This window comes from Pelmatolapia mariae, linkage group LG13 (genome assembly GCF_036321145.2).
Source record: "Pelmatolapia mariae isolate MD_Pm_ZW linkage group LG13, Pm_UMD_F_2, whole genome shotgun sequence".
NCBI classification, from domain to species: Eukaryota; Metazoa; Chordata; class Actinopteri; order Cichliformes; family Cichlidae; genus Pelmatolapia; species Pelmatolapia mariae.
Genome location: NC_086238.1, coordinates 22,250,293 through 22,268,458, shown reverse-complemented (window position 1 = coordinate 22,268,458; position 18,166 = coordinate 22,250,293). Strand labels below are relative to the sequence as shown.

At 45.0% G+C, this 18,166-nt stretch overlaps 1 protein-coding gene across 2 annotated transcripts in view; it reads right to left on the bottom strand.

Moving 5' to 3' along the window:
• Nucleotides 1-17,805, bottom strand: part of bcl11aa (BCL11 transcription factor A a) — a 53,518-nt gene extending 35,713 nt beyond the window's left edge. The window contains exons 1-2 of one of the 2 annotated variants that reach the window (XM_063491371.1): nucleotides 17,482-17,805; nucleotides 12,961-13,410 (exon numbers count right to left, since the gene is read on the bottom strand). In XM_063491371.1, the coding sequence (XP_063347441.1) occupies nucleotides 12,961-13,410; nucleotides 17,482-17,536 (505 nt within the window). In that variant the 5' untranslated portion in view covers nucleotides 17,537-17,805. The remainder of the gene's footprint in view (nucleotides 1-12,960; nucleotides 13,411-17,481) is intronic. The other variant, XM_063491372.1, reaches the window with a different exon arrangement.
• Between the last annotated feature and the right edge of the window lie 361 nt (nucleotides 17,806-18,166).

The following is an 18,166-nucleotide window of genomic DNA, read 5'->3' as shown; positions in this document are numbered from 1 at the left end:
ATGATAAATGACATAATTATGTGACAGCCCTGTCAGAACCATGACTCCATATCTATACAAAAAAAATCATAAAGATTTCTAGGTCATGGCTTTTAAAACTCTCATGAGGACCAATGATTTGTGTCTCTCCAGACGTACATATTTACAGCAAGCATTTCACCAGAGCACGGCATCTTTCTACACAACTATGTGAGGTTGAGCTCCTGCACACTCCTACATATCGTACCTGTCGTGTACCACTGGTATCAACCATGTTTCTCCAGCCGAACATGCAGCAAAGGCAAATTGCCTTTAAACATACAAACAGCCTTGCAGAATTCTTTGGATGTGTGAAAGAGGAGCAAATGATATAAGATATTAAGTTTTCATTTTAATAACGCTTTATGAGGAACTTCTATTTTTTTTAAACTGCAGTGGTGTGAGCATACATGTGCTTGACCTGCTGACTATAAAAAGCTTCTTTTCTTTATGTCGACAACCATTTTACAGTAACGCAACTCAGCTACTCCTGTCACCTCTGATCCTTGTTACTGATGGGTTGAGGTGAACATGCCGTACTTTATTATACTGGCAGAAAAATACAGCAAAGCACATCCAAGTAGAGGGCAGCGTCAGAGTCTAGAAGAGTCAACATTCCTAACGCAGCCATTTTTAGAAGAAAAATCGACAGTATCAAACACCTGTCACCTGCACCCAAAAAAACAAGAGTGCTGCAAATATTCCCAGAGCAATACAGTAAGAAGAAGTAAAGAAGCACAGGATAAAGTAAATGCATCTTAAAACAAACAAAAACCCCCATGACAGTTAGAGCTAAAAGCGCTCCTCTTACTTCCTATATTGCAACCAGACAGCCAACTGACATGAACGTGCCCTTAAGCAAGGCATCAAACCCACTGAACCTGCTGGGCAGCAGCAGCAGCAGTGTGAATTCACACATAGTGCGTAACCCTCCCTCCTTCCTGCTGATCCTCCTGACCCCGGCTGTTGCTGTAAATATCTGCATGCTCCTGCACTGTCAACTCGCGCTCAGTTACACAAGCAACAGTTCCACGGAGGTTAAAACTGTATATTTTACTTCCTCCTGCTTTCTCTTTGCCTTGCCTGCATCTGTCCCATCTGTCTAACTCTATGTGCGGTTTTCCTTGTTTTCAGTCTTTCTGTCTCTTGAAGTGAAGGGCTCGGCAGGTCAGGGGCATTAGTGGAAATTTTGCTGTAAATTTCTCTGCCTATTTGAACTTTTTTGTTGTTGTTGTTTTTATTTTTTTATTTTTTTTATTTTTCACTTTTCTGCTTTCCTTCTTTAACCCTGCATGGCACGGTTTCCATGCCAGCAAACCGGTCTGAACTAGTCCTGCTGAATTATGAGCGCACACGCGTGTGTGTGTGAGAGAGAGGGAGAGAGAGATACCGAAGGTTGTGTGTGCAGGTAGATAAAAATGAGAATGAGAGCTTACATTGAACACCAAGAGAGGGTTAATATGCAGAGCAGGAGCAAGGAAAGACGGTGTGTGTAATCATGTGTGCGTGTGCATGTGAAGCCCCCCCCAGCACACACACACACACTCAGCCTTATGACACCAGTCTCATCAAACAGTTGGACGTCGGCCAAGTTCATCTGTTAATGGACAGTCGCCACCAGGACCCAGTCTTCTCTACCTCACTCCCCTGCGTCTTTCTCTCTCTTTTTCTCCCCCTCGCATCCCCTGTCCCCCTAGGGCGTTCTACCCCTATGCCCTCTCCTCCTCATAGCCCCCATGTTTCTGTCTTTCTGCCCCCTCACACCCATTCCCTCCCCTCATTTCTCTCAACACCTCTCCCAGCATTGCAGATTGGGGCCTGCGTTTCCCTCGAACAGCAAAGATAAACAGTGTGTGTGTGTTTGTGTGTCCCTTTGTCTTGTCTGTCTGTCGGCAGACGGCGCTCGGGGTGTGTTGCATGCACACACAGACACACACGCACGCACACACACCTATGCAGTGGAGAGTACCTTTGAACAGACGGTTTTCAACAAGCTAGAAACAAAAAAAATAAGGACGGAAATTACACAAAGGCCAAAAGACAAGTTAGCTTCCATTAATTTAAAGGAGACAGACTGTACCTGTGTGTCTGAGTGTGTGCTTGTGTGTGTGTGTGAGAGAGAGAGAGATCAGCAATGTCAGCTACAGTCCTGAGCGTGTTGAAACACATCTGTATTCCTGTGGAAAACTGCAGCACGGGAGAAGAAAAAGTGAAGAAAAAAGGGTGAAGACTGACAAAGAAAGTGAAAAGCAGGGAGAGTAGTTCATCAAAAGCAGGTGAAAACGTTTAAAACACATGAATTTTTTGCAGGGGCAGGAGCTCAAGGAACTACTTTCACACGTCTTCATTTTTTATTTTTTAAATTTAAAAAGACGTCTTCATTTTTAAGCCCACTTTATTTTTATTTGGCGGAGGTGAGCATTAGTAAGTGTTAAGTGCAGCTGATGTGACGTCCGATGTAATTTGGAGGGCAATTTTGTCATCATAGCTGAAGTTAAATGATTGTGTGATTCTGCTGCAGGCTGGGAAATCTTAAGGACTCTTGAAGATTTTTATGATTTAAAAAACGTTCCCACCTTCACAGGAGAAAAAAAGAAATGAGTTACTTTTTGTTCTTCTTTACATCCACCTTAAAACTTTTTGTTCTTAAACAGTTTTATTAAACATCTGGACAATAATGACTGCCACTGCACTGAAAAGTGTTTGGAAAACAGTGACTGTTTCCACACTGACCACACACACACACACACACACACACACAGCAAACAAGTGTACTGCTAAACACCCGCGCACACGAGACAAAAAAAAAGTCTAAGAACTAGATTTTAGTGGTTCTTTATCTGTTTTTTGGGGGGTGGGGGGGATAAATTATCCATTAGATTTCATCATATCTTGCTGGGGCAATTACATCAAGAAAATGATAGCGGGCACAGGATCAATTATGCATGCCCTTGGCCAAAGACCAAGCATCGGGCAGAAGGAGAGGGCATGTATACACACACACACACATGAAGAAGAGGAGGATCTCATAGATGTGGCCCATCAGTTCATCTTACTGCCTAAAAAGTTCATACGCTTAATAATTTAGCTGTGTTCTGGATACAGTTTCCCAGCTGAATATTAACAACTTTGAAGTGAGTAACAGCAGCCAGAGGTATATATATAGTGTGTGTGTGTGTGTGTGTGTGTGTGTGTGTGTGTGTGTGTGTGTGTGTGTGTGTGTGTGTGTGTGTGTATTTGCAACGGGGCTAAAAGAGACCTCAGGAAACAGGCCTCGTGAGTCCTACCAGAGACAACCCCTCGAAACACACACACAAACACACACTCCTTCCACTCGACTGCGTCCATTACACCACCGTTTGTAACATTGCTCATTTCTGGGCAATTAAGAATTCCTTTTCATCGCTATGTAGGTTCACATATCTCCCTCACAGCGCTTGTACACAAACTGGGAAGACATGAGGAAAACGAGGTGTGTTTGTGTGTGAGGCTGAGAGAGAGGCTAAAAAGATGAGAGGAGGAAAAGCAACAAAGGGAAGCGGAGAAGAAAACATGAAGCTTAGCGCCCTCGCGTTAGTTCTTCTTGGTTGCTGTTCTCACTTTCTTAATTGTCCAGCCTCGTTATTTGATTAAAAAAAATGGCTTTATTTCATCGACTTTTTCCCCCTTTTGTCTTTCTCTCACAGGAACCTTTTTCAGAATGAGTTTCTTTTTGAAGGCGTGCGTACAGGTGCTTGCATTTTGTGTGTGCACGTTTTTCTGCTGAGTGCAGAACAATGGAATTCATTTTCTTTCCGTCTCTTTTTTTTTTAAAGAGTTTTCACCGATGTTTACAGAGAAACTCACTTAGCAAGACGAATCGCTGTCTCCAAAATGGCAGCCTTAGATGGAGCTGGGGAGGGACGAGGAGAGAGAGAGAGAGAGAAAAGAGAGGTATCTGACATCTGTTTGTTCAAGGAGAAACAGAAAGCAGTAAGAAGGGGAGGGCGCTAAAAATGAATAGGCTGACAGAACGAGAGAGAGCGAAAGAGAGATGAGCATTGAGAAATCATTTTACCATGTCAGGACCGACACGTACAGGAGCGAGCCAGATGGTTTGCATTGGGTGTGCTTTGTAAATTTGTGTGTGTGTGTGTGTGTGTGTGTGTGTGTGTGTGTGTGTGTGTGTGTGTGTGTGTGTGTGTGTGTGTGTGAGACGAGCAGTGTAATGAGGGAACAGACGAGACATCATGTAAATTAAATATGTCCAATCTCTGGCTCGCCTCTCAATCTTCACACAATAAAAAAAAATGTTACTTTCATTTATATCAGCCTAAAAAACACACCCAGCTCACACAAACACACACACACATATCTCAAAAGCAAGGCACAAATGACAACATACACACACACAAACAGCCCTTGACATGCCAGCTCTGACAAGCGTGGCTGATGTGCGCCACGAATGTGCATGGTAATAGGCCAATCAAAAATGCAAAACAATTGGCAATTACTGTGAGGACCTAATGGTCATTAGAATTTACAACTAGGTAATGAACTAAAGTCTGCCCACTGCATGCATATTCATAAAGCCATTTGAGCTTTGAAGATTAAAGTAGTGCTTAAAATTCAAATGAGCCTCCGCAAATTATCAGGAAAAGTCAGTGCCGCCGCCGCCGCCACTGCTGCTGGTCCTGGGTGTGTTGGTGACAGCGATGGGGGAGTTCCCCATATGTGCTGTTTGTGCGTTTATGTGTGTGATTTTTTTTAAGTATTATTAAGCGACGTGTTCCTCAGCATCTCAAGATGGAACAAGAAAAATTACAGGTTTGTTTGTTACCTGACATATCACATGAAAATAATTTTCTGTGGCAATGTGATGTTTTTTTTTAACTCATGAATGGAAATATTCAATTAAAGGTTTTTAAACGATACCAAATACATCTGAAATGTATTACAATTCTTTTTTTGTAATTCCACACCAACAGTGATGTTTTTCTTCTTTCAAATAATCAATATTAAAAGAGCAAATACTGCCAGAAACCGTGGGATCAGGTGTTTTCCTGGATTATGATCCAACAACGCTGTCTCATACAGAACTATTACGTAATGTAAAGGATTCAGAAACTTAGCCAAAATTCGACTATATGCCACGATACCATTTAGTTGAGGACAGCAACTACTGGAACTGTTGAGCGTAACAATATGCCGTTTGGTTTTTAACAACTCAGTGGTTCTGGAAAAAGAAGAAGAAGAAAAGATGATACACAGTGCTGCTACTTGTTAGCACTGTCTCTCATGAGAAGAGTAGGGGGCATCATCAAACCAGATAACAATATAATTTTTCCAAAATGTTGCCATTCGTGGATAAAGAGTCAAATCTGTTTCAGAATTTGTGACAAAGCATTTTAGGAGTAAGTTTTTATTATCTTTTATTAATTGTTCATCAATGCAGATCAATAAAATAGCTGTTTGGTTTGTAAAATTTTAGAAATTAGCAACAAAAAAACCCACATCTCTCACATTATTTTTGCCTACAAGAATTCACATTTGCAGCTGGAAATGCTGATTAGCATGTCTGGTTACTATGATACTGGCTTTGCAAACTAAAAGAGCGAGGCCCATGACATACCCGCTGGAAGTGAATGAGGGAGCGTTTCTGGCTTCTTGTATTTCTGGTGATTTTAGACTGCAGGAGTCTGGCAGTTTAAGGTTGTCTACTCTGTTGCAGAGAGTCGAACGTGTTAAACAAAAAATGGAACCACATGCGTTATCCTACTTTGAAGAGGACTTTATTTGGCACTACGAAATGCTTTCAATTTGCTGACGAAGGACAGAAAGTGGAGGGAAAAAGGTGGCGGGAACGACAGAAAGAAACAGACTGATGCACGTAATGCCAAAATAAAAGATTAGACCCACTCATACAGAGCTGTGCGTGTACAGTAAACACACACACAGTCATAGGGTGTGTGGTGTGTGTGCACGGCCCTCTGCTGCAGTTGTAGTAGCAGTTCAGCCAAGCGGGGAACATAAAACCAGAGCAAGGAGCCAGGCTCCTCCACACATATGCACACACACACACGCACACACACACACACACACACACACACACACACATGCACTGCCAGCTCAGCTCTGGCACACTTCACAAAGGGATGTCCTGCATCCACACTGCCAGTTCACACACACACACACTTGTGCCACAGTCATGCAGGCCTGTTGTAATGACAGGTACATCTGCATGTACATGTGAATATATGCATGCGTGTGTACGTGTATCTGTGTGTGTGGTGTTTAGAGCCAGGCTGTAATCCAGTGGCCTATATAAATAAGCTTTGTAGTGTATAAACAGTTTTATGAACAGCCCTTCAACTGGCTTCAACATAATAAGAGAGCTGCGTTACATGTGCACCCCCTGAGCAGACCGAGCCGAGTGCGTGTAGAATAAACACACACACACACACACACACACACACACACACAGAGCGAGCAGCGAGTGAGCCAAAAACAGCAGCTTTCCCTCTCACCACGAAGAAGTAAATGCAGCATGGATGTCGAATCATTCGCATAAACACAAAGAGCCAGATCAATAAACAATCCTCCATCACAGAGCGCGTACAGTAGTGGGCTTTGACGTCACGGACGTCGCGGACACACTGTCACCGCTGTAAATACAGCAAACTGCTTTTTCTTTTCTCATCGTGCCTGCTGCTGTCATTGTTTTGGAACGGGGTTTTGCCGGCCACGATCATCTGGAGGTGGTGGGGGACGGGGGTCTTTTTGTTTCAACTGATCTGTCTCCGTGTTTGGCCGACGTCGCTGCGGCAGAGTGTCTGCGCCGCACTTCCCAGGGATCAGCTGTCAGTCAAAGTGTGTGGGCAGCGTGACGTCTTTCCCTCTGATTTTTCTTCTTTTTTTCACCCTTTGATGTTGTTGTTGTCTCTTGGTGGCGGTGGTGATTGCTGTCCATGCCCTGTTCTTTTTATATTTATTCCAAACCCACTGCACATATAAAACTCATCACTTCCTGTGGAAGCAGGGTTTTTTGTCCCAGGAAGACTCAGCAGACAATGCTGTAAATAAAAAAAACGGCTCTTGTATCCATTTTAAATCATTTCCCACAGAGCTGACAAAGCTTATTTGCACTGTAAAAAATAAACAAAAAGAAAAAGAGGCTTCCATGTTTTGATCTTCCCATTGCACCTTATGTAATTTCCCACTTCATAGACAGTTCGTTCTCTTCTTCTACTCAATTCAAGTCAATTCAATTCACAACAGCAGGCACTTTCTATCCTCCTAACATTCACGAGGTCACCAGCAACCTGTTCAGGCCTAGGTTCAGGTTCACGTCTAGCCTTTTGTATAATATCTTCATCAATCAGACATACTCAAAAGGAAATCGTACAAGAGAAGTAGCATGAAATACCTGTTTTGCATGAAGCTGAGATGCATTTTATCCCTGACCCTAAACAAGTGGTTCACCTGGCGGATGTGAAGAGGTTAATTAAAGTAAAAACTAGGAGACATCAGAGCGAGATTCCCAATGATCCGACAGTCCCCTGTGAGCAAGCACCTGACAAAAGTATGAAAGAAAGAATGCCACATTAAGGATTCCATTGTGTGATTTTAATCTATTTGTTATTAATATAATGAGCACTTTTTATTCTACATTGATTATGCCATGATCCATGTGCAGAGGCATACTCAGCACATGTGCACACGCTCTCTACTCGTCTACTTACCACCGTAAATGTAAACAGTGTAACATGTGCAAATTGAAACGCACGCTTCCTGCCCAACTGTGCGATGATTCGGAGGAAAAGGCTCCAGCTACTTTTGCAAAATGTTTTGCATAAATAGTAGAAGCTAGCACGCCTTTGCAACAATAATACATCTGCTTTGCATTTGACTGAAACGCTGCCATCTTCTAAGAAGCACTATAACAAAGTGAATCTGACGGTGACAAAGAAGCTCAACAGATCAAAGGTCACAGCAGCCGAGGTCAGCCTAATATGCGTCCAGTGTTTCAAAGAGTCTCTGCTGGAATGTCACTTTACTTTCCTTTGTTAGTCCTACTTCAGTCAAGAAATCAGCTGTTTAATGTCCCCTAGGGGAGTCACAAGTAACCCGGCTGATGTTTCTGTGATGTCATCAGGGTTACCTCACGAGTCAGCCTCACAAACCGCAGCAACCGGGTTTGAAGGATGAGGGGAAAGTCTTCTAGAAGCAACTCTCGCTGCAAGGGCCCCCCTCTTTTCTAGGATTACGTAGATTTACTGTCATTTCAGTGGTCTGAAGGACTCACAAACTGCACGTGTACAATCAGCAGTCAAATCTGATAAAGACTGCTTGGAAGGTTTGCCCAAAATAAACCTTTAAAAAGTTCTACTTCTACTACCATCTTGGAACTCTCCACTACATATAATGTGCATGACGTAGAGGCAGCGAGGGTTACAAACGTCAGGACACATCATGCTTTTGCTGTGTCACTATCCAGCTTTGCAGAAGTTCAAGATAAATAACTAGAGTGGCTCTCTAAATGAAAATCCAGGCTACGTTTTTGTTTAGCGCTGTGACTTATGTAAAAAAAAAAAAAAACTATGAGCATTATAAAACAGGATAAATGGCGAATCAACAGGCTTGTCTTTGTTTTATTGCTACTCTTTAACACTCAGCACCAAAAGGCTTTTTTTTTCCTTTGCTGCTGTCCATATGCAGAGCTTCAGTTACTTAATCATGAATGTTTTTGTGAGCGTCAAATAGAAAACATTAAGGCCTCTCTGAAGGATTATGAACTTTTTCCACTCATCTCAGTGTGCAGCATGCTCTGCCCTGCTGCTGATGTTTCCTCGCACACACCGGCAGCGTTTACGTTCGGCAGGCTTCCTTCAAGACAAAAGCCACATTCCCACTGTTCAAACGCTGCACTCGAGGCCGCTAAACAAAACGCAGAGAAGGGAAAGAATGAAAGAAAGATGGACATAAAGAGAGGGAGGGGGCAGCAACAATAGATTAGTGATGGCAGCCAGCGTGTGAAATCTCTTTGTAGGCTCGCCGGGATGCGCCACAGCACAACACACATGGCCGCACACGCACACATATACACCGAACGTACTGTAATTGATTCAGTATCAATTGACTGTCCTGGATTTGCATTGACTGCTAATGTTGCAGCGAGATCAAGAGAGAACGAAAGAAAAAGATAGAGAGACGCCAGAGCCAAAACAGAAAAAAAGGAGAGGACGAGGACAGACGTGAGATGGAAAGCGAGCGATCTGACACCAAGCCAGGCAATGAATGGGTGTTAAAAATGCACTAATGTGTATTGAGGTGGGCAGCATTAGCCGGTGATGATAAGCTAATTGCTAATCAGTAGATCATAGACTAACAATGCTCATGTTACGAGGCTTTGAGCCAGGATGGCTCCTCAGTGGGTTGACTAGCATGAAGAGCTGCATTTGCTTTTTTTTTTTTTTGGAAGGAAGGAAGGAAGGAAGGGAAAAAAATGGGAATGATAAATTTGTCTCAAGAAATGTAGCGATTTATCATCGTGTCCAAGCGGCGATAATATCTGGGTTAATGAGCTAATATTGATAAGCTAATTCAGCTTATCAGCCAATAATTCTCAGTGAAATCACTGGTCAGTAAAGACGAGCAATTCTCCGTACTGGCCGTGTATCAATTTGAGCTCATTAACACAAATATTAGGACTGGTTTTCAGCCCTTTGTGCTAATTACGAGAAATCAACTGACAAATCGGGACAGCGCAAGAAAAAAAATGCATTTGCCGTCGAAGTAATCCACAAAGAATTGATGCTAAAATTTCAATTTTCAAGCCTCTTTTTTTTTCAATTTGAGTAAAAGGAGCAAAGATGAAGACACAGCCATTCACACGCAAATACACACACGCACACACGCGGAAGCCCCACTCTTTTGAGACATTAGCGATGCTGTTTCTGAATGAGGGATGCCTCAGGGATTATAATCAGAATTTTCATCTCAGTCAGGGATTAATAGAATAAATGGGCAAGAGAGAGAGAGAGAGAGCACTAAATGTGTGTGTGTGTGTGTGTGTGTGTGTATGTGTGTGTGGGTGGGTAGGTGGGTAGGTGGGCGTTTACGCTGGCTTTTTTGCATCACTGATCGGCATTTTGCCTGTACAGTCCTCACTCTCTCTCTCACACACACACACACACATACACATACACACACACACACGCACACAGGTGTGTGTCAGCTCTACTCGGTCGGGGCTGTTTGATATGTAAATAGCAGCGTTCCGGCACAAGTCGGACGCTTTGTGTTCCTCTGAGCCTCACAGCCACTCTGTGCTTCTCTGACCACAGACATATTTTACAACAAGCAGCCGGAGCATCATTATATACATGAGAAGATACATGCAGGAAAACGTATGCAGTGATAAAAAAAAGGGAGGGGGGGTGCTGTAAAATAATTCCTCCAATGTGAGATGAAAAATATTTGGTTGTTTCTAAAAGAAAGCAGATGGAGTCGCAGCAACAACAACAAAAAAAGGGGGGAAGGGAAGGAAAAATGAAGATGGTATGGTCCTATTTTATCTGATTTAAATGAACAGAGTGAGTAATAATGAGGCAAAAACTAAACCCCAGTAGAAATTGTGTTAGACTGAAAATACTGAGATTAATAACAAAGCATGTGTCTACAAGTCTGTAGATTTTTTTAATGGCATTAATTGCATTGCTGTTTTAAGGCCTATCTGTGGGAGCAGAGGCCTCATACACAGCAAGGAGGAAGCAGCAGCCCTCACCTTGCTTTGCTTGTGTGTGTGTGTGTGTGTGTGTGTGTGTGTGTGTGTGTGTGTGTGTGTGTGTGTGTCATTGTTTTTGGATGGCAATAATCTCGGCTGAAATTCCGGCAGATTATTACTTTTTCTTTCACATATTTACTCCACCGTGACAGTTTGAGGTCAATTACGATGAAAGCTATGGGTTTGGTCGGGATGGGAGGGATAAGAGAAAGAGGAGGAGGAGGAGGGAAACGCTGGCTTTGATTATCGGCTATCAGACTGAATGTGTTGCGCAAATTCAGCATGTGAGGTTTGTGCTGGTGTGGATCCAGCGGCTGGGAGAAAAGAAAAGAAGAGAAGGGAAGGGGGAAAAAAGGAGAGCGGACAGGGTGTAAATAAAGCAGACGGACAGTTTAAAGGCTGGGGTTTTCCTTTTCCAGACGAAAATTCCCAACATTTAATAATAATGCTCGGCCGGTCTCCCGTCCACCTCGACATCAACATCAGACAAGATATATAACACTGCCTTCTGAGCGTACAGCTGTTCCTACCAAGACGTTCCCACACACAACGCTATTGAAGCCACCAGACGCCGGTATTATGATGTAAATCGCTCTAATAACCCAGTTTAACTGGTGAGCGTCTGAGTGTGTGTGGGAGTGGGAGTGTGTGTATGGGGGGAGTGTGCAATCAAACATGCAGACGCTACAGAAAGTGAAAAAAAGTCTTTCTAGAGCCGTAGAGACAAAGGTCAAAGGTCAAACCCAACGTTTGTTTCCTCAAACGCTGAAGCGGAAAAAACAAACTGCAACATTTAGGATTCCCGAGTTACATTCAAGCGACAAAGTGTGCTGCGTTTCAACGCTGATGTGTTTCCGCTGCTCCGTGTCATCTCTCTCTCTCTCTCTGTAACAGCTAATTTAGTACAGGCAGCCCGCCACTAAAAACTACTGCTAATTAAAATGCACGAGAAAAAAAAAGAAAGAAAGAAATGGCGCCGCAACAAATAATTAGTGGCGTTAAGACGCTTTAAATAAACGACTTTCCCTCCATGAGCAAAACTTTTTTTTCTCCCCCCCTCCCTCGCTCTGCTCGCCTCTCATTTGATTCCTGGGAAAAGGAAGAGAGGCGGAGCGGCTAAAGTGGAGGAAAAATTGCCAGTTTTACCTATGAAGTCTGGCACGGAGGTAAACTCAGAGAAGAAGAAGAATGAAAGCTGATGGAGAGCTGGGCTGCATTTAGTCGGGTAAGATGTGGCGGTGGGAAAGGGGGGGGTGAAAACCACACCAAGAGCAGGACACATCTGCTAGGGCCACATGAGAGGGAAAAACACACACACGCACACACACATTTCATGCACACAGATTCTCTGCACCCAAACTCAAAAAGAGGCCGCAGTTACTCCCCAGACTCAAAGTCACACACAAACACACAACTAATGCTGACCAGTGGCACCACAAAGTCAAGGTCACCCTTAGCTCTTTGCAACTGGCCTGTGGGATTTAGTCACTGTGGCCAAGCTGGGCAAACTGGGAAAACACTCACATTCCATAACACACACACACAGACACACATACTGGAATTTTAGGGGAACTATAGAAGGGGTACACACACGCTTTTTGTTCATAAAAACACACACATGTAAATTTTTTTAAAAAGAAAAGAAAGAAGAGAAAGACGCCCTAAATCAAACCACGGGGTGTCAACACAGGTGAACCCTCACCACACCTGTGTGTTGTTTGTCTCACAAAGCCTCCCCCCCCCCCCCCACACACACACATACACCTCAACCGCTCCACCCCCTTCTAACCACTAACAGCCAATCAGATTTCTGTCACGTGTGTGTCTCAAAAAAAAAACCCCAAGCAAACAAAAAAGCTTCCTTGGACATAAAATGTGAAATAATGAAAGCAAGAGCTCACGCTGCAGAAAGCACACACATCCGCTCATCTGCAGCAGTGAGCGCATCCAAAACACTGAGGAAATAATCTCTACAGTGAGCGCGTTAGAACACCTACGGGTGACATTTCTGACTGCGTCTTGGTCACTTTCTGGCTTCTGTCTGATTTGAATGGTTTGTTCACACTTAAGCTGATACTGAGGGGTCCTCTGGGGATATGATCTTGCCACATGGTGGCTGTACTTGTATCCAGAAAGAGGTGATGTGTGTTGGTTGGTGTGAAAGCAGCTCTGGTTACCTGGGAGGGGCTCCTGTTTGGGGCAAATGCCCCGGGGTGATGAGAACCGGTCATCGTCTTCATCTGCCAGTGTGGCCTGGACACCCACTTCCAGCCTCCGGCTGCGCAGGGAGCCCATTGCAGGCGAAGGAGTGAGGGCCAAGCCAGGGGAGGGTGAGGGGGGCTTGTCCAGCCCCCTGCCCACAGTGAGGCAGGGCGGACCGTGGCATCGCTTCCTCTTGTGCTCAATGAAGAGCAAGATGTCCGCCAGGGGGAAAGTGGCCTGGCACTGGCCGCAGGTCAGCAGGTCCTGCTCCAGAGACGGGTGAGCGTCATGACCCAGCCGGGCCAGCCGGCCCACGTTCGAGCCCGGGTGGTGCCCGTTGAGGCTGCCACTCTCCTCCGAGTTCTCCGAGCAGCGCTCCGACAGCTCCTCCGACGAGACAACAGCCGTGGAGAGGGGCTCAGCTGCTGGCGAGTCAGAGGGGAAGAGGGAGAGAAGAAGACAGGGGTGGGAGGAAAGAGGGAAATTAGAAGGCGATGCTTACTCAGAACAGAAAAGCAAAAACCACATATTTATATTTTCCTTTTTTCTCTCTCCTGTAATTCGAACCTATTAATACAGTTGTTTTTTTGTTTTTGTGAGAATTGATGACAAGGAAGAATCCACAAAACCTCTCTCAGTGTGGATCACAGTTAGAGAGACACAAAGCTAAATAAAAGGTCGGCATGCGGCACGCACAATAAGGGGGGTGAGAAAATGTGCCTTGTAATGATAGAAAAGCATGTAATACAGGGAAAATGATTACAACGCGAGCCGGTGTGGATCACAACAATAAATGGTGGGAAATTCTATCCTGAAAAGCTGCAAAGCTCCAATCAGATTGCTCCAAGATAACAATTTGGTAGCCAATGAGAGCTTAGAAAATGATGCTTAAACACAGTATTCACCGAAAGAAAAATAAAATCAAAAAAACTAAAGATGTGGACGAGTTTGACTTGCCTAACCTTGTTTGTAGAGGGTTTGATCCTGTAATCAGCAGAAGGGAAAACTGTCACAAACATGTCCAACATATGTGCCGGGGAAAGGGAAGAGAGGGCAGGCTGCACGAAGAGAGTGCGTCTGTGTGTGTGTGCACGTGTGCCCATGTGTGTGCATGTATGCGTGTGGGAGAAATAAAACTCTTCCCTCAATCCTCGGCCTCGATTACATGTGGCTGACTTATAGTTCTTAGATACCAGGCTCTTGTACAGCGGGAAAATCGCCCCAAAATGAGCCGTTCAACCCGATTCCTCACCCCTCCGAGGCCGGATTAACTCCTCGCTGCTTTTTTTTTTTTTTTTAAGAAGCCTTTTGTGGAGGCCAGACTCGTCCTGCAGCAGGAGGAAGAGGAGCGGCGCAGTCGGCCGAATTAGGGAGGCGAAACGGGAGAACATAATTCACCGTCCCTCTTTTAAAGAAAATCTTCCAGTCCAAGGTGAAGAGTGTGACTCTGCGCTAGCCGCCTGATGCGTGTTGACCTTCTTTACTCAGCCGCCAATTTCACATTTTAATGAACTTAAGACCACAGAGAATCAAAAAATAGATTTTAATTTTCACTGTCTGGCTGATTGGTACAGATTTTGTCTGATAACAGGGATAGGTTAGAGCTCCTGCGTGTGTGTGGGAATGCATGTGTGTGTGTGTGGGGGGGGGGGGGGGGGGGGGGGGGGGGGTTAAACGTGGACTACATCCCCTCAAGGAAATATCATCAGAATGCCGCAACCCTGCGCGACATCTGTGCGCAAACTGGGACATGAAGATAACATGGTAAATTCCACCAAGACCGCAGCCGCTGCTGCTGCCCCATCAACACCCCCCCACACACACACACAGTCACACTTCTCTTTGATTTAACTTGGGTCAACACAATGCCACACAAGTTACACAACAGCTCCCAGGAGGAGGGAGGGAGGAAGAAGAAGAAGGGGGCATTAAATTCTCCGGATAAAACAACAATAACAACAAAATCTAATGGAAGCTGCATAAGCCCCTCACCTCTAAAGTTGAACTTGAGAGGGGATGTCTGGGGTGTTTAGCAGAGCATGAGGAGGGGAGGGCGAGAGACCTTAAATAAGATTTGATTCTTTTAAAAGTCAAAAAGCATATGAACGCTAAATTCAACAAAACGTGTTTAAATGAGAGCCGTGTGTCTATTTTTAGAGCAGTGCAGGTAGGTGAAATAAACAGGCAGAGAGGAGTACAGAGGAGGATTATGTGTCTAAATCCACATGTCGGAACATGCACAACAAAGCTATCACATTTCCTAAAGGAGGGGGGTGGGGGGGGGGTGGAATGACTGTAAAAAATAAAGGTATAAATGTTTCATCAATTAGAAAATCATTTCAGCCAAGTCCACCGTTAAAGTTCCACCTCTCTCATCGATCTGTAAAAGCAGATGTTTAAACTGCTGGCTGACTGCCTCCCAGAATAATAATAATTTTTAAAAAATACCATCTTGGCAAAACATGAAAATGACTGATAATGTAGTTTATTCTAGAGGAGGAAACATCACTGAAAAAACAAACAAACAAAAAAACCCCACTGTTAACGTTTTAAATCCAGGCTGGTCTATATGTGTAAAAGCAAGCACTGGGGCTGTGATGAAAATGATGTTCTATAAAAAACAGAAATGTAATAAAAATTAAAGAAGAAGAAGGGAAAAATGGATATTAAAAACACAGATGCTAAAACTGAAAACTGACCACACGATGTTGATTGTTTTTTTCTGAGGCCAAAAACTCTGAATTGCTTTAGTAACAAAATTAATGCAAAAATAAAATAAGTGTGTGTGTGTGTGTCAAGTGAGAGCTATAGGGTAGGTGGGGGGGGTGTCAAAAGTCTGCAGAGGTGATGTATATTCTGAGTGCAAATAAATGATGCACAAGAACAATAAAAAAGAAAGTAGGTTTGAGGTGATGAAGAGGAATTCAAGATGGGGATGTATGGTGGAGGTGGTGTGTGTGTGGGGGGGGGGGGGGGGGGGGGGTCTCCCTGCTTTTCTTGTTTTCTCCCCCTCCCTCTTTCCTTCCCCATGTCTTGTACACTCTCCCTTTATTCTAAAGAGATCGCCAAATAGTAGCCCGTGCAGATAGGGGCGGCAGTGAAACTCATCAGGTTCAAGTCGAGAGCCGGATTTTCTGATCGCGCTCTGCCTCCTAGCGACGGCACGCGGTCATTGTGACTGTCACCCAACTGGACACACACACACAGAGACTCATACAGAAACACACACTCTGTCTCACTCCAACAGCCTAACACGGGCTACAGCCAGTCAACATACCGAAACACCGAAGCGTAAAGATGCCCAAATTCCCTCGTTTTCGTGTTTGCGGGCACTTTCCGTCGCTGAAAACGCTGCGAGGCGGCGCACCGTGCGGCACATGGCGCGGTGATAAACGCCACTTTGCCAATTGCCCTGCAGTTTCTCAGCACACTCATCTGCTCTCTCTCAAAATATCACGCTGAAATAACTCTGATGAAGTGGAATTAATTAAAAGATCCGGCGATAAAAGAACGCCGTGCGTAAAAGTGGATTCTGTCCACGGAGTTCAAACAATTTTGTCAGTTTTTTTTCCCCTCACACACGCTGCAGCTCCAAAAAACCAACAGGCTGGCATTCATATCTTACCTTAGCTCTGTATAGCTTTGGAATCTATTTTTTAAGTTGGTCCACATTTATCTCTGTGGAAGGAGAGAAAAAAAGACGAACAAAAAGACCGAGCTGGCTATGCTGTCGTCCTGTTGCTGTTTCTTGTCTTTAACACTGAACTGCAGGAGGATCTGCACTTTCAGGAAGAAAGCCTCTCATCTAAACTAAACAGCAATAAACAGCTTTTACACGAGAAGCACAAGGATTTTTTTAAGTGTAAGAAAAATATCGATCTGTGTCGTCCGTGTTGCTGATACAGAGACTGTCAGACACGAGATTTTTGTCACCCCCTCCACTCGATCCAAAAATCCACCTCCAAGTTTTTTTGTTTTTTTGTTTTTGTTTTGGGGGGGTTTCTGAAAATAATCCAAAAAAAGAAGAGATGTGAGAGCGAGCAGATGAACAAGCAGCATGCAGAACTAGCAGGCAGCGATATTCCGGGGTGAGTTCTCCACGAAGCTCCGCGGAGAGGACGCGCTCCGCTACCGGCAGCCCTGCGCGCTTCCACTGACCGGAGCGACCGCGGGGGCACCGGAGCCACAGCGAGTACGTTTAACAGCCCACAGAAGCGAGAAGCTGCGGCGGGTTTATACCCACACACGCAAAACTTTTTCTCTGTGACAGGCTTTGAGGAGGAGGGGGGAGAGATCTCCGAGCAGCTTTTACGCACGGAGGTGTCGCACTTTCTCGCCACGCTGTTTAAGTCCAGATGACCGCGGGTCCGAGCGGTGCGTCCGGTGTCCAGGAGCTCCAGCTTCGCTCCCGCCCCCTCCCCCCCGAAAAAATCGTAGCTGAATGAAGTGAAAAGGGACCCAGAAATGACATTTTGTTTTTCTCATCTTTTACTTACGCGAAAAATCCCGTTTGCTTAAGTGCTGGGGTTTGCCTTGCTTGCGGCGAGACATGGTGGCTGGCGGCGGCGGCGTTCAGCGCGGATCACATCGGGGAGAGCCAGGGTTAGAGAGGAGACTCCGGTGGGGCAGAAAAAAAAATATCTTCATCCAACGCCTCTGACATCCACGAGAAGAGGAGGCGGAGGGGCAAGGGGAGGAAAAAAAATAAAAATAAATTAGAAATAATATAAAGATGGCGCGGAGGCGAAGATGGATCGCGGGATCGCCGTCATGGCTTTTTTGAGAAAGGAGAGCAGAGAGAAAAAAGAGAGAGAGTGAGATAGAGGTGGATGGAGAGAGAGAGAGAAGGGGAGAGAGATGGAAAAAATGGCAAAAGCCCCCCCTCCCCCCCCACACACACGCCACCCCTCCCCTCAACCCCCCCCCCCCTCCACCCCCACCCCCCTCTGAGCCGTGCAAGTTCAAGTGCACGGACGTGACGTTCCCGGCGAACTTGAACGTCAGGCGATGGACAGACACCCGACATACAAAAACATGGGCAGGGCCGAGGCACCCGAGTGGGAGTGGGAGTGGGAGGAGGGACGGACGGGACGCGCAGTAACAACACCAATGGACGGTCATTAGAGAGAGAGAGAGAGAGAGGGAGGGAGAGACAGAGAGAGCTCGGAGGGAGGGGGCTGG